This window comes from Pristiophorus japonicus, chromosome 16 (assembly GCF_044704955.1).
Source record: "Pristiophorus japonicus isolate sPriJap1 chromosome 16, sPriJap1.hap1, whole genome shotgun sequence".
Classification (NCBI taxonomy): domain Eukaryota; kingdom Metazoa; phylum Chordata; class Chondrichthyes; family Pristiophoridae; genus Pristiophorus; species Pristiophorus japonicus.
The window spans coordinates 50,921,569-50,935,396 of NC_091992.1; the positions used below are offsets into that span (position 1 = coordinate 50,921,569).

Sequence of the window (13,828 nt, forward strand, 5' to 3'; positions counted from 1 at the left end):
AAAGAAATACAAAAGCAAAATACCGCAGATGCTGGAATCTGAAATAAAAACAGAAAATGCTGGAAACTCTTTTTGGAGTTTATCTGAAAAACATAAAACATTAAAGCGTGCCACCCGACCTGGATGACACACCAGACATTCTCAGCAGGTCAGGCAGCATCTGTGGAAAGTTAACGTTTCAGGTCGAGGACCCAAAGAGAAGATAATTAAGCAGTTATAACTTCTTTGACTCTCTAAAGGGTGTACAAAAAGGGTGTAGTTCAGAATTGCGAGCTAGAAGTTGATTAAGCAGTTATAATTTGTTTGGCTCAAAAGTGTACGAAAAGGGAGGGTGTAGTTGTGAGCTGGAAGCTGATTAAGCAGTTATAACTTGTTTGACTCAAAAAGGAGGAAATTGGGGTGAAATGTTGTTTGTGCAAAAGAGCCAGTCAGTGCTGGTGATTGGCGGCATTTATCAGAATGTCCTGAAGTTGCAAGATGTGTTTCCCAGCCGGGTCACATGGCCGACGCGCGGCACGCTGTCACAAGCCCGCGCGGGTGACGGTGGCGCATGCGCCCAGGGGCCCGGCGAGCGGGATTTGCTCAGCTCGCGGAGCAGTGGCTGCCGGGTAATGGCGCGCATGGGCGCTGACTGAAGTGTCCGGTAATGGCGGACAGACCGAGAGGAGAATGGCGGAGAGTGAGCTGGGATTAAAGCCGCCGCCATGTCTCCCGCACGCAAGCGGTCGGTGATAACCTGGGCGGCGGGGCTGGGCTTGGCTTTATTGCTTTCCTTCTACATCTTGGGCTGGTACCTCTTGGGCCTGCTGGCCGTGGCGCCCGCTTGGGTTTACTACTCGTCCCTGCAGGGGCTAGGCCCCAGGCCCGGGCCTCGATTTCTGCCGAGTCGCCTCAAGGCGTTGGTTCTCGGGACGCGTTGGGCCGACGCGGTGCACAGCAAGTTGAACGGCGGCGGCCAGTGGAGAGGGAGAGGCCGGGGCGCCAGAGGCAGGCTGCAGCCGGGGCTGTGGAATCCCAGCCGGGCCCAGTGCAATAGCTGGAAGTGGGAGGCGGACTACGAGGAGCGAAACTCGCTGGCGGCGCTGGGTGCGAGCGAGCGGAGTCCGGCCGACCTCATGATGGGCAGTTACCTCTCGAACGAAAGCTCGGCGCAGGCCACGGTTGGCAGCAGGGAGCTGAAGAACCGCTACAGTCGGCCGAATCCCATCCCGAGCCCGACTCGGAGGTTGTCCTTTGGGTAAGAGCCTGGAGACCAGGGACCCGACACCATCCGCTCACACACTGTACTGTGATCACCGCCTCATCCATTCAGCTTGTACCTCTCAAGCTTCTATCTCACGAATTGCTCAGGTGCTAAAGTTATCCAAGGCAATTCATCCCTAATTTGCTGAGAAAGTAGTTTAGATCCGAGTTAATGTATCATTTGGGACTGTTTCACTGGGTTGAAGATGGAATATAGGAATAAATATTTTTTAAAAAGCAAATACTGGAAGTTTGCATCAAATCTGCAAAAGAGAACGCAGGCTTACGACTTAGCTAATAATTTTTCATAAGACTATTGAAAACAATAGACTGTTTCATAAAAATTGTGTATTTGCATTATTTTTTTCCCATGTCAGTGATGCAGTGATTTCTTGTGGGCACTTCAAACTATACATATTTAAAGCTCGTGAAGAAAAACATATTTTTATCTTGCACCTTTCATTAAAGCAAGAGAGCATTGCATTTATATAGTGCCGTTCGCTATCTCCGGACATCCCAAAGTGCTTTACAGCCAATTAAGTACTTTTGAAGTGTAGTCACTGTTATAATGTAGGCAATGTGGCAACCAGTTTGCACAAGGTCCCACAAAGAGCGATGTGATGACCAGATAAGCTGTCTTAGTGATTTGGTTGAGGGCTAAATATTGGCTCGGTGTTTGCGGAGAATGCTCCTGCTCTTCTAAGAGAGTGCCATGAGATCTTTTGCGCCCCCCCTGAGAGGGCAGACAGGTTCTCTGTTTAACGTTTCTTCTGAAACACGGCACCTTTGACTGTGCAGCACTTCACTGGGATGTCAGCCTGGATTTTGTGCTCCAGTCCTTAATATCCAGTGAAATACTTTTTGAAATATAGTCACTTGTCGGGGAAGCCATATCCAGGTATATGTTCTTCATGGTGGCATATTTGAGATTGCCACTACATAGCTTTTGTCTAGCCCTGTTTACAAACTATTTAGTTTGTACTCTGCTGTTGAAAACATATTTAGCCTATAAAAATATAAATGGAATTGAGGAGAAAAGGGATCTGGGGTGCAGTTACACAAATTACTAAAAGGAGTCACGCAGGTTAATCAAAAAAGCAAACCTAAGTACTGGGGTTTGTTTTGAGAGGGATAGATTGAAAAGCTAAGCAGTAGTTGTGTTAAACTTGTATAGAATGTTGGTTAGATCACACTTGGAATAAGAAACAGGAGCAGGCCATTTGCCCCTCGAGCCTGCTCTGCCATTTAATAAGATCACATCTGATCATGGACTCAGCTCCACTTCCCTACACGCTCCCCATAACCTTTTATTCCCTTATCGCTCAAAAATCTGTCTATCTCCGCCTTGAATATATTCAATGACCCAGCCTCCACAGCTCTCTGGGGCAGAGAATTCCATAGCTTTACAACCCTCCGAGAAGAAATTTCTCCTCATCTCAGTTTTAAATGGGCGGTCCCTTATTCTGAGACTATGCCCCCTAGTTTTAGTTTCCCCTGTGAGTGGAAATATCCTCTCTGCATCCACCTTGTCGAACCCTCTCATTATCTTGTTTCGATAAGATCACCTCTGATTCTTCTGAATTCCAATGAGTATGGACTCAACCTATTTTCATAAGTCAGCCCCCTCATCTCCGGAATCAACCTAGTGAACCTTCTCTGAACAGCCTCCAATGCAAGTATATCCTTCCTTAAATACGGAGACCAAAACTGTATGCGGTACTCCAGTTGTGGCCTCACCAATACCCTGTACAGTTATAGCAGGACTTCTCTGCTTTTATACTCTCTCCCCCTTGCAATAAAGGCCAACATTCCATGCTGTGCATAATTCTGGTCTCCCAATAATGAAAAGATCGACACTGGAGATGATGCAAAAATGATTTGCCAGATGATACCAGAACTGAGGTTATACTGATCACGAAAGATTGTACAGGCTGGGGCACTTTTCTCTCGAAAAGAGAAGACTTAACTGTGACTGATGGAGGCCTTTAAGATTATGAAGGGGTTTGGTAGGGTAGACAGAGAGGAGATGTTTCTACCTGTGGGGAGAACAAAAACTAGCGACCATAAACACTCTTCTCTGCAATTGTTCTGGGTCCGCGGACCATTCCAATTTTCGTGCATGTGTGGTTATTCCAAATGGAAAGCTGGCAGGCGGCCTGTGCGGGAGCTCCAGATTGCTATACAGCCATGCAGATTACAGGGAACACTGGCCAGAAGTATAAGATAATTACCATGCAATCCAATAAGGAATTCTGGAGAAACTTCTTCAGCCAGAGAGTGGTTAAATTGTGGAACTTGCTACCATCAGTAGTTGAGATGACAAACATAGATGCATTTAAGGGGAGCTAGCTTTAACAAATTAGGGAGAAAGGAATAGAAGGTTATGCTGATAGTTAGATGAAGAGGGGTGGGAGGAGGCTCGTGCGGAGCATGGACCAGTTGGGCTGTGTGCTTCTGTGCTGTACATTCTATAAAGTAGATGATATAAATGGTAGTGTTCTAAATAAACAGTTCACAAAGTTACTGGTGCATTAATGTTATAAGTAGGTAGAATTTGATTTAACTTGCCACTGTTTTAATACTAGGTTAGAATCAGATTAGTTTACCATAATTCTGTCTGTAATGTTGCTTTTAAACGAATGAGTCAGCTCAGGAAACTGAAAAACAAGGGGGGAATTGAATTTTTAGAAGCAAGTATTTGTTGAGATGTTAAGATTCTAGGTGAAATTAAAACTGAATTTGGAGATTTAAAAAAAATTAAGATGTATAGTCCCAATGTTGCTTGTGATCAATCTGTTGGGTGAAAGATAGATTACACAAACCCATACCATATATAAGCATAAGTGCATTATTTGTCATATTTTAATATAATTCCTCAGCCTCAGTTGCCGAGATGGGGCATTGCTCATCTTTAGATGCAATGGCGAGGTGTTTTGTTGAACTGAAGGGAGAGATGATGGCCAGGGTTCTGCTATGGGTTGTACCACCATCCCATGCCAGGTAAATAGAGTGGTGACAAAGACTCTAGGGTCTGTCACCACTCTCTGTTTAACTGACAGTGGTGCTGATATAGGATAGATGGCAGAGTGTCCACCAGCTCCTTTTTTTAAGTTATCAGTAGTAGCTATATTATAGAACTCTTGCATTAGTCTATCACTTTTGGTGTGTTGGCTGCAGTTGAATTATGATGGAGCTCAGAAGGTTGACTGGATGACCTGAACTGTGTTGAAAAGAATGGAGGTATGTTTCCAATATTATGAATGTGCATATATAGTGCTGTTGCCATTCACCATTTGGAGAGCAAAACTTTCCTAAGTGGTTAACGACTGCAGCCATTGTGCAAAATTGCAGTGAAATAGGGCAGCAGGTTCTTGAGCAAAACTCTTAAACTTTCCGAGTCTAACAGAAACTGTCGCATATTGATTTGGCAGCATTTAATTTGCTATTTAATTTATCCTTGCACCTAATGTGTGGTTTATCATATTAGCGTTGCACACAGGTGCATGTCTCAGTGGTGGTGTGAAACCAGTAACTGCAGTTAAAACCACAAGTTCTTCAGGACATAAACAGGTGGAATTGAACTGCTAACCTTTTCAGCAGCAAATTGAAGCAAAGCTATCACAAAAGTAAAGTGGGTTTCTGTCTTTGAGTCCTCATTTATTGCTTTTCAAAGTTAAGTTTTAGAGTTATATCTTGAGTGTCAGTAGGTTGTGAAACCAAAGTTGTATGTCAGTACACATAATGACTAGACACACACATTTATTATACTGTTTCCTTTGTAATGCAGTATTCACAGCTGTTAGGGTGCTGATGCCAGCTTCATGTGTGCATTTGAGAGAATCCTCTGAAACAGAGACTTTTGATTCAGAGTGTAATTTTTCCCACATTCAGGCGTGTCGGTCACAAAATAGATACATATGCAGAAGGCCAATCTGCTCTGTCTACTTCATCCAGTAAACCATTCTCGCCATACTATCCAGCTTGATCACTTTATGTGAAGAACATCTTTGACTTCAGTCCTATATATTTCTTTTCTCTGTGACCCTCTGCTCCCTTGTCCTACTGTCAGGGTTTCGTTTGCAGTAGTGTTCCAGTTTACTGTATTGTATCATTCAAGAACATTACTTCTCAGTTGCTTCCCTTCGTGACTCATTAGTCCAAGTTTCTTCAGTTTTTCCCCATAATTTGATAGGTGTTTGCACTGCTTCTAAGGCTTAAATATGTCATCTCGGTGATGAGAACTTGTCATGGTAGTCAAGCTATAAAATGATCACAACCCTGTACAATTCAAGCATATCCTCTGACTTGTTTCAGCTATGTAGTTAGTAGTTATGTATTTTCCCTTGTTGATTGCTGCTCAAGTGATTGGACACCAAGTCTACAAAGAGCCCTATTTAAATTTGGCCTTCACCTACAAATAGCATTCTTGGGGTACTAATAACACCCATTTTATACCAGGACGGCCTGAGGGCACTCTACTTCCCCGAACAGAGGCCCAACCAATCCCTCTCCATCACCCTCCTCAGCCTGGCTGAACTTGTTCTCATATTGAACAAATTCTCTTCTGACTTCACTTACTACTTCCAAATAAAAGGTGTTGCTATGGGAACCTGCATGGGTCCTAGCTATGTCTGTCTTTTCATGGATTACGTGGACCAGTTCTTCTCGGGTCCCCTTCCTCACCCCTTCTGGTGCATTGATGACTGTATCTGTGCTGTTTGCGTCCGGAACTGGAAAATTTCATTCACCTTGCTTCCAATTTCCACCCTTCTCTCGCCTTCACCTGGTCCATTTCTGACTCTACCCTTCCCTTTCTCGACTCCTCTGTCTCCATTTCTGGGGATAGGCTATCGATCAATATCCACTATAAGCCCACTGACTCCCACAGATACTTTGACTCCGCTTCCTCCCACCTCACTTCCTGTAAGGACTCTTTTCCATTCTCCCAGTTTCTCCATCTCTGGCGCATCTGTTCTGACGATGCCACCTTCCACACCAGTGCTTCCGATATGTCTTAATTTTTCCTCCGCTAAGGATTCTCCTCCACCGTGGTTGACTGGGCCCTCGTCCGTGTCTGTTCCATTTCCCGCACTTGTGCCCTCACCCCTTCCCCTCCCTCCCAGAACCACGATAGGGACCCCCTTGTCCTCACCTTCCACCCCACTAGCCTCTCCATTCAACAGATCATTTTCCACCACCTATAACGTGATCCCGCCACCAAACACATCTTCCTCTCCTCACTTTTCAGCGTTCCAAAGGGACTGTTCCCTCCACGACACCCTGGTCCACTTTTCAATCACCAACAACACCCCTCCCCTTCCCACGGCACCTTCCTGAGCAAACATAGGAGTTGCAACACCTGCCATTTCACCTTCTCCCTTCCCATTGTTCAGGGCCCCAAACACTCCTTGCAGGTGAAGCAGTGATTTATTTGGACTTCTTGCAATTTAGTGTACTGTATTCGCTGCTCTCAATGCGATTTCCTTTGCATCTCAGAGACCAAACGCAGATTGGGCGAGCGCTTTGCGGAACACCTTCGTTCAGTCCGCAAGCATGACCCCGACCTCTGGTATACTGCCACTTTAATTCTTTGCTCCGTTCCCATTCTGACCTCTGTCCTCGGCCTCTTGCTGTTCCAAAGAAGCTCAACATAAGCTCGAGGAACAGCACCTCATCTTTCTATTAGGCACTTTACAGCCTTGCAGATTCAACATTGAGTTCAACAATTTCAGATCATAACCTCTGCCCCCATTTTTTTGGGATGACAGCTGTTCATAATTTTGCTATTGCTATTTCCACCTCCTGGACCCATATTTTGTTCCTTTAGTTGTCTCATAACCATTTCCTTTTGCTTCGCATCATCCTCTTTTGTTTTTTAATCTCTCCTACCTTTCCCCCATCACAGACCTTCCCTTTTGTCCTTTACTCCCTTTCCTGTTTTCCTTGCCTAGCATTTGCTTGAAACCTGTTATATCTCTAACTTTTTTCACCTTCTAAGGAAAGTTTTCAGTTAACTTGGTTTCTCTGTCCACAGATGCTGGCTGACCAGTATATCTAGCATTTTCGGTTTTTATCCCATTTGATACTTATGTGCTTAAAGTCAAACTTTGCACTTGAATTCCATCTGCCAGAAATCTGCCCACTTACTTATTTTTATCCAACGCTAAATCATGGCTGCTGTCTCAGTTTCAACTGCCATTCCTAGTTATGGTGGTGAGTGCAGTTTTGACCATTTGGCTTGAGTTTGCTTCACATTCAGGATAATCTGTGTTTGAGTCCCAAAGCTATGTAACAGTTCAGTTTCTTAAGCTTAGATGAGAGCTGCTCAGTTTTTTGGCCAGGTTGGAGTAATCCAACATTATGATGCATTGAACCATCACAATGAGGTGCACTTCCTAAGTACATAGGCGGGTAATGGTAAAATACTTTTGTTTTTGAGTACTTCATATAATTCAAATGAGCCATCATTGTTCCCATTAAAGAATCTGCACTTGTGTAACATAGCCAATGAATTACTTTTTGAAGTGGTCACTGATGCTTTACGGGTAAACCTGGCTTATTTATATACATCGACGCTGATAGCTCATCAGAGAAACCAGATGAGGATAAGTTTAGTGTTGTGCTCATCAGTTCCTGTGTGCATCTAATTTGTCATCTCAAATTGTTCCCACCACTCGTAGCTCACCCTGGTTTTACAATGCTCTGAATGCTCTAATTAGATAGCACAACATTTCTAATTGCTGTCTGTTTTTCACAGTTGAAAGAGCTGCCATATGAAAACATCACATGCCCATTATTGCACTGGACTAACTCTAGTGATAACACTGATCCTGGTTATTTATCACTGGGTGCAAATGAGTTTGACTTTTTTTGTTCAGCAAACTTTTTGGTACTTTTTCCAAAAGTAGTTTAGAATGAGTTTTTTTTGACAGCGGATATTTAATGAAGGACAATAACAATTTGCCAGGATTTGTCACCACTTCAATTGGTGTGCATCTTACGAGCACTGCAGCTTGGTGAATTGCTAATTGCAGAAGTGAAGCACTATACTGCAGTTGAATTGTTTGTGATGTCTGCCCCCAGAGCTTCAAACCCGAGAATTTCTTTTCAGTATCAAAATTTCAATGTGTGTGCACATTTTGTTGCCTGTAATTTGCAATTTTTTTTTTTTCCCTTTCTAATGCTCTTCCCCATTTCTCCTTTAAATGCCCCTGGCTTGCTCGGCTGTGGCTCTGTGTGCCATATGCCTTTTGTTACCTTGGTGGGGTAGCCATTGTTTGAGGCTAATATCCAGTGTTATAAAGCCATTTCATCCTGGGGAGCATTATGAGCAAGTCCAATCAATATACGAGTAACTAAAATACCAATAAGGAATTCAGGAGACGCATCTTTACCCAGATAGTGGCTGGAATATGGAACCCGCTACCACATGGAGTACTTGAAGCGAAAAGTAGAGACTCATTTAAAGAGAAGCTAGATACGTAGATGAGGGAGAATGGAGTCAAAGGATATGTTATTCGGGTGAGATGAAGGGTGGGAGGAGTGTCGTGTGAAGCATAAACACAGACATAGACCTGTTGGGCCGAATGTCCTGTTTCTGTGCTGTAACTATGCAAAACCACATAATCCTGACATCCATGCAAGTGTGCTTTCCAGCAGGCATTACTGGATAGCAATGGAGGTGGGAACTCTGATGTCCCGTTCCCTCCTTGCTCCTTTACCCTGTAGCACTAAGGCCAGTTGACGCACCCTGGCTGCAGTCTTGGCTGAAATCAGTTGACTCCGCACAGACTGGTATTAAACCTGTAACCTTTTTGTTTTGTATGAATCAGTACTTGATTGATGCCAATCCCAATTGAGCCATTAGGGAGGACATGTAATGGAGACTATTTGGCTGTATGGATTTTCCTGGTTTTGTGTAATCAGCTTCAGAAATATTCGATCGTTTTTTTAAACTGATGTTATACGCACCAAACCAATGTCTTAAAAGCTGCCAAGGACTCTCTGTACTTAAGGCTAACCTCTGTATCTGAATTATTTTGTCTCTTCCAGGGAACATCAGGCTATGATGAATAAATTTACAGTGACCCCTCGGCGACGGTATCCCATCCATCAGCCCCAGTATTCGATACCTGGTACTCTGCCGACTGTCCGATGGGACGGCTACCAGAAGAAAAATGTTTTGTCCTCCAGAAACTCATCCATGCTACATAGTCCAGTAACTGTAAAAATTGCACGTCCTGATGCAAATATAATGCGTTCACCTCTGTAAGTATTGCTGGTAACTTTTTAAGTAAATATTTCTCTGGACTTTCCCAGGTTATGTAGAAATGGTCTGAATGCGTGCAAAATTTAAGCTATAGAAGTATGAGAATCAGGATATTGGACAGTACCAGATTCATCTTAATGAGAGACCAACGGTTAATGTCTTGTTTACATATATATCTTCAAAACCCTATAGAAGATGGTGATTATTCTGATAAAACAGCATATGTTAGCTCCATGAAATAGATATGCAGTGAGTCTTGTTTCTTTACAATCCCTTGTCTCTCCTCTGATCCTTGGGGGTGAAATTGCGGTGCAAAATTTGCTTTAATGGAACCTTGGTGTTTACATGGCAAGACTTGGTGACAGAAGTTGTGAATTTAAATGGGGGAGAATGATCACAAGATAGGTACATATTAGAATGGCTATTGAGCTCATCCCTGCAGTCCACTCTTCTTTCTCCCTCCCGCTGTTGGCTGATACCAGTATCCTCATCTTCACTACCCTCTCGTCTATTCCATGCGCTAAGTCCATGTTGTGTGAAGCGCTACTTCCTGACGTCCTAAATTTGCCTTTTTCTATTTTTGAACCTGTGTCACTTTCTGTGGAGCAGTGTTTTGGATTTAACTTTTCTATTGTGTTTATTGTATGTTATACCTCCAGTCTACCAATTTTCTTAATGGCTTTCAACATCAACCCTTACTATTTTAACCCTGTTCATTGAGCATTAAAGTTACCCATTTCTCCTCTTGTACTTGACACTTGCATTAAATTTCATCTGCCACTGGTCTGCCCATTTACATGCATAGTCCTGAGTTGCCCCCGTTAGTTTATACAAAAGCAAAATACTGTGGTTGCTGGAATTCTGAAATAAAAACAGAAAATGCTTGGACCACACAGCAGGTCAGGCAGCATCTGTAGAGAGAAAAACAGTTAACGTTTCTGGTCTGTGACCTTTCATCAGAACTGTTTATGGTAGATGGGTCCCTGAAAAACAGGGCTGGGCTTTGGCATCAAGAATGGGACATGCATTTTTGGACAAAAGCCCCAGATGTGTCTGAAATTAGATGCTGTTTTCAAGTTGTATAAAACAATGGTTTTCAGAACTTGAGATTGTCACTTCACAGATTGTAAGCAATAGTTTAATATTGCACCTTTCTGTATTGTGTGTTTGAGCTGCTTGTTTTGGTCTTGTGCACTGTGTGTAATAAACACAATGCAGAATAACTGAGCAGCAATGAAATAACAAGATAGACTTGAGTGTATTGGTTTCTCACTCTTTAAAAGCAGCGGGAATAATATGCTATTGCTTACCAGATCCCTTAATGATTACGAGAAGTGGGTTTATATATAAATGATGTTTCTGCTAAAGTGGGAAATACTGTGTAGACAATTTTCTTCCCTCCTTTCTGGTATGGATGTTGCTAATGTCTGATTCTACATTGCTTTTCCCAAGTGGGCAATGATGTGTCAGCCTGTGCATTGAACGCCATTCAATGATTTGACCATGAATGCCATAAACTGGTCTTGTCTTCACACATGCAATTTCCAGCAGGAGCCACTGACTAGTGACCAAGAGCAGGAAGCCTGGCAGATAGCCCTCACACCTCCCCATCCAGCCTGTAGAGGCTGAGGTAACAGTAACACCCCTCATATTGCTCTAACAAATCCACTATCTCAGCACTAATCAAGGATTGAACCTGGGACCTGCCATTCTGTCTCGCTCATGAAATAAGTCTCTGTACGAATAGAATTGTTGTCACTAGGCTTATTAAGCATGGCAATTGTTATCGAAACAATCACACTTAAGCTAGTACATTTTTAATGTAAGATGCACATATGTGATCAATTCATCACAAATTGCTCCATCATTGTAACTTGTAACCACCAGTACCACTCCCTAGTATTATACAGTCACAACTGTTCTCCAGGCACAGCAGGAGTTATGCCGGTGGGTGTTTTGCATTGTTCAAAAAGTCTACCATTATGCTTGTATTGTTAGATGACCAAATGTTGACTCCAATTAATATATAGGGGGATTTTGGACAACATAAAATAAGCCATAGGTTGGTTTATGAACGCAGGCACATGTATGCATAGTTGTGAGCAAGACTTGTTTGTTTTCTCTTTGTAGTAGCAAAGTTTTAAAAAAAAAGAATGAGAACCCGCTGGGCAGGGCTGTAGTGGCTTATGAACTAAATCAGTATAAGTGAACTGATGCAGAGATGGATTTGTCGGATGGTGACCACGAGCAGCTATGATGCGAGAAGGGGTTAGGGGCAGAGAGAGAAATTTGAAGCTAAAATAAGCGAGGGGTTAAAATTATTTTCTGCCATCGTGTTGCGTGCAAAAGTGGTTCCAAAAGAGCGATAGTTATGTTTTTGGGGCTCGATTTTCGCATGATTTGCAACCCAGTTTTTGCTGGGTTTTGACCCGCCGTGTCGAAAAATGGGGCGGTGAGCTCGTCTGCGTCCAGGCGAGATCCTCCGGTCGTTTTTTGCGGCGGCGCTTAGAAGCACTGCCGGAGAGCGCTGTGCCGGGTGCGCAATGCCTCACCTTGTGACACCGGCAGTAGTTTAGATAAATACCTGAAATGCGCCCCGCGATGACCGCTGGTGGCGGTGAGTTGGATAAACTGCAAAAAAGGTAAGTTCCAGTTTTTATTCTCTTATATTTTTGTAGCGATTTGTGTTGTAAGGGTGTTGGCAATGTTTTTGAGGGTTTTCTTTCCCCTCTCAAAGCCTCTCTCGGAGTACTCCCAGCTCTGCACTGTGAAGTTCCCGTTTTTGCGCTGCGAAAGTTGTACAACGCCTCTCTGCGCTGGCGCAAGGGCCAAATGACAAAAGTTGCTCCACAGAGCGCAAACTTTAATCGGGCACCAAATTTCCCGCCCCGAAAACGCCAAAGCCAAATATCCAGCCCGTGGTCTTTATCGAGCATTGTTGAAGTTTGGAACAACAGAAGACACTAAGCTACTTGGAGGCAGCTTTAGCAACAGAGCACATGTGGGAGTTGTTCAAATTGAGAAATTTGGCCAGGTGGTGGTGAAAAAGCACTGCTTGGGCCCATTTCCTCTTTTTTTCCCCAGCTGTCCTAATGTGCCTGTTTATATCTCAGTCTAAAGCTCTGATGGGTGCACACCTGCAGTGGCATAATCTTTTTTCTCTCCTTGATAGGTGCTGACTGATCTGTATTTTCTATTTTTTTAATTTCAGATTTTAAGCAGTTTATCCTTTTTACTTGCCTTCTGATTTAATCCTGAAATTGATTTGACATTTGATATGTGAAATATAAAATTAAGTCAGCCAGTTCAGATTCCCATGACATCAGTGGACATGTATTTAAACTGTTAACTTCCCAGGTTTGACCACATGATGTCCCCTGCTGTGTCTCCTCTGATTGACCCTTGCTCAAAAGCAACTGTGCTTAATGCACTCAAGGAAAGTCGGAAGAGAATGGTGGAAGATGATGCCGAAAGAACTTTAATCTCTGAACGTGAAAATAAACGCAGGTATGTGGGTTCTAAAAGACTTAATGTGATGGATTGGGAAAGGGGGATTTATGAGCGAGCTGGAGGGAATGCTTGAGGCATGAGTTGGAAAGAGATGTTGAGCGGTTGTATTTATTTTCACGTGCTAAAGCAATTATGTTAATAGAAATGACTGGAAAGGTCCAGTTCAGGTGTATTTGACTTGATCAGTCATGTTTATATTGCTGCATCATCGCGCCAACCTTCTTCTCAATCTTCCTCGCTGCAATGATCCATCTCATGCTCAACAAGCTCCCCGCTGGAGTGGAACTAAACTACAGAACCAGTGGGAACCTATTCAACCTTTGTCGCCTCCAGGCTCGATCCAAGGTCTCCCCACCCTCTGTCATCGAACTACAGTACGCGGACGACGCACATTGAGGCTGAACTCCAAGCCCATCATCAATATCTTCACCGAGGCGTACGAAAACATGGGCCTTATACTAAACATCCGTAAGGCAGAGATCCTCCACCAATCTGACCCTGCCATACAGCCCTGCTCCCCGGTCATCAAAATCCATGGCGTGGCCTTGGACAACGTGGACCATTTTCCATACCTCGAGAGCCTATTATCAGCAAGGGCAGACATCGACGACAAGGGTCAACGCAGACTTCGGTCGCCTGAGGAAGAGAGTGTTCGAAGACCAGGACCTCAAATCTGGCGCCAAGCTTATTGTCTACAGGGCTGAAGTGATACCCGCCCTCCTGTATGGTTCAGAGACGCGGACCACATACATTAGACACCTCAAATCGCTGCAGAAATACCACCAACGCTGTCTGCAAGATCCTACG

At 43.7% G+C, this 13,828-nt stretch overlaps 1 protein-coding gene across 1 annotated transcript in view; it reads left to right on the forward strand.

Moving 5' to 3' along the window:
- Positions 1-605: 605 nt before the first annotated feature.
- pom121 (POM121 transmembrane nucleoporin) overlaps positions 606-13,828 on the forward strand; it is a 56,358-nt gene continuing 43,135 nt past the window's right edge. The window contains 3 exon segments of the mRNA XM_070857289.1: positions 606-1,237; positions 9,295-9,510; positions 12,869-13,018. Coding sequence (XP_070713390.1) covers positions 705-1,237; positions 9,295-9,510; positions 12,869-13,018 — 899 coding nt within the window. The 5' untranslated portion in view covers positions 606-704.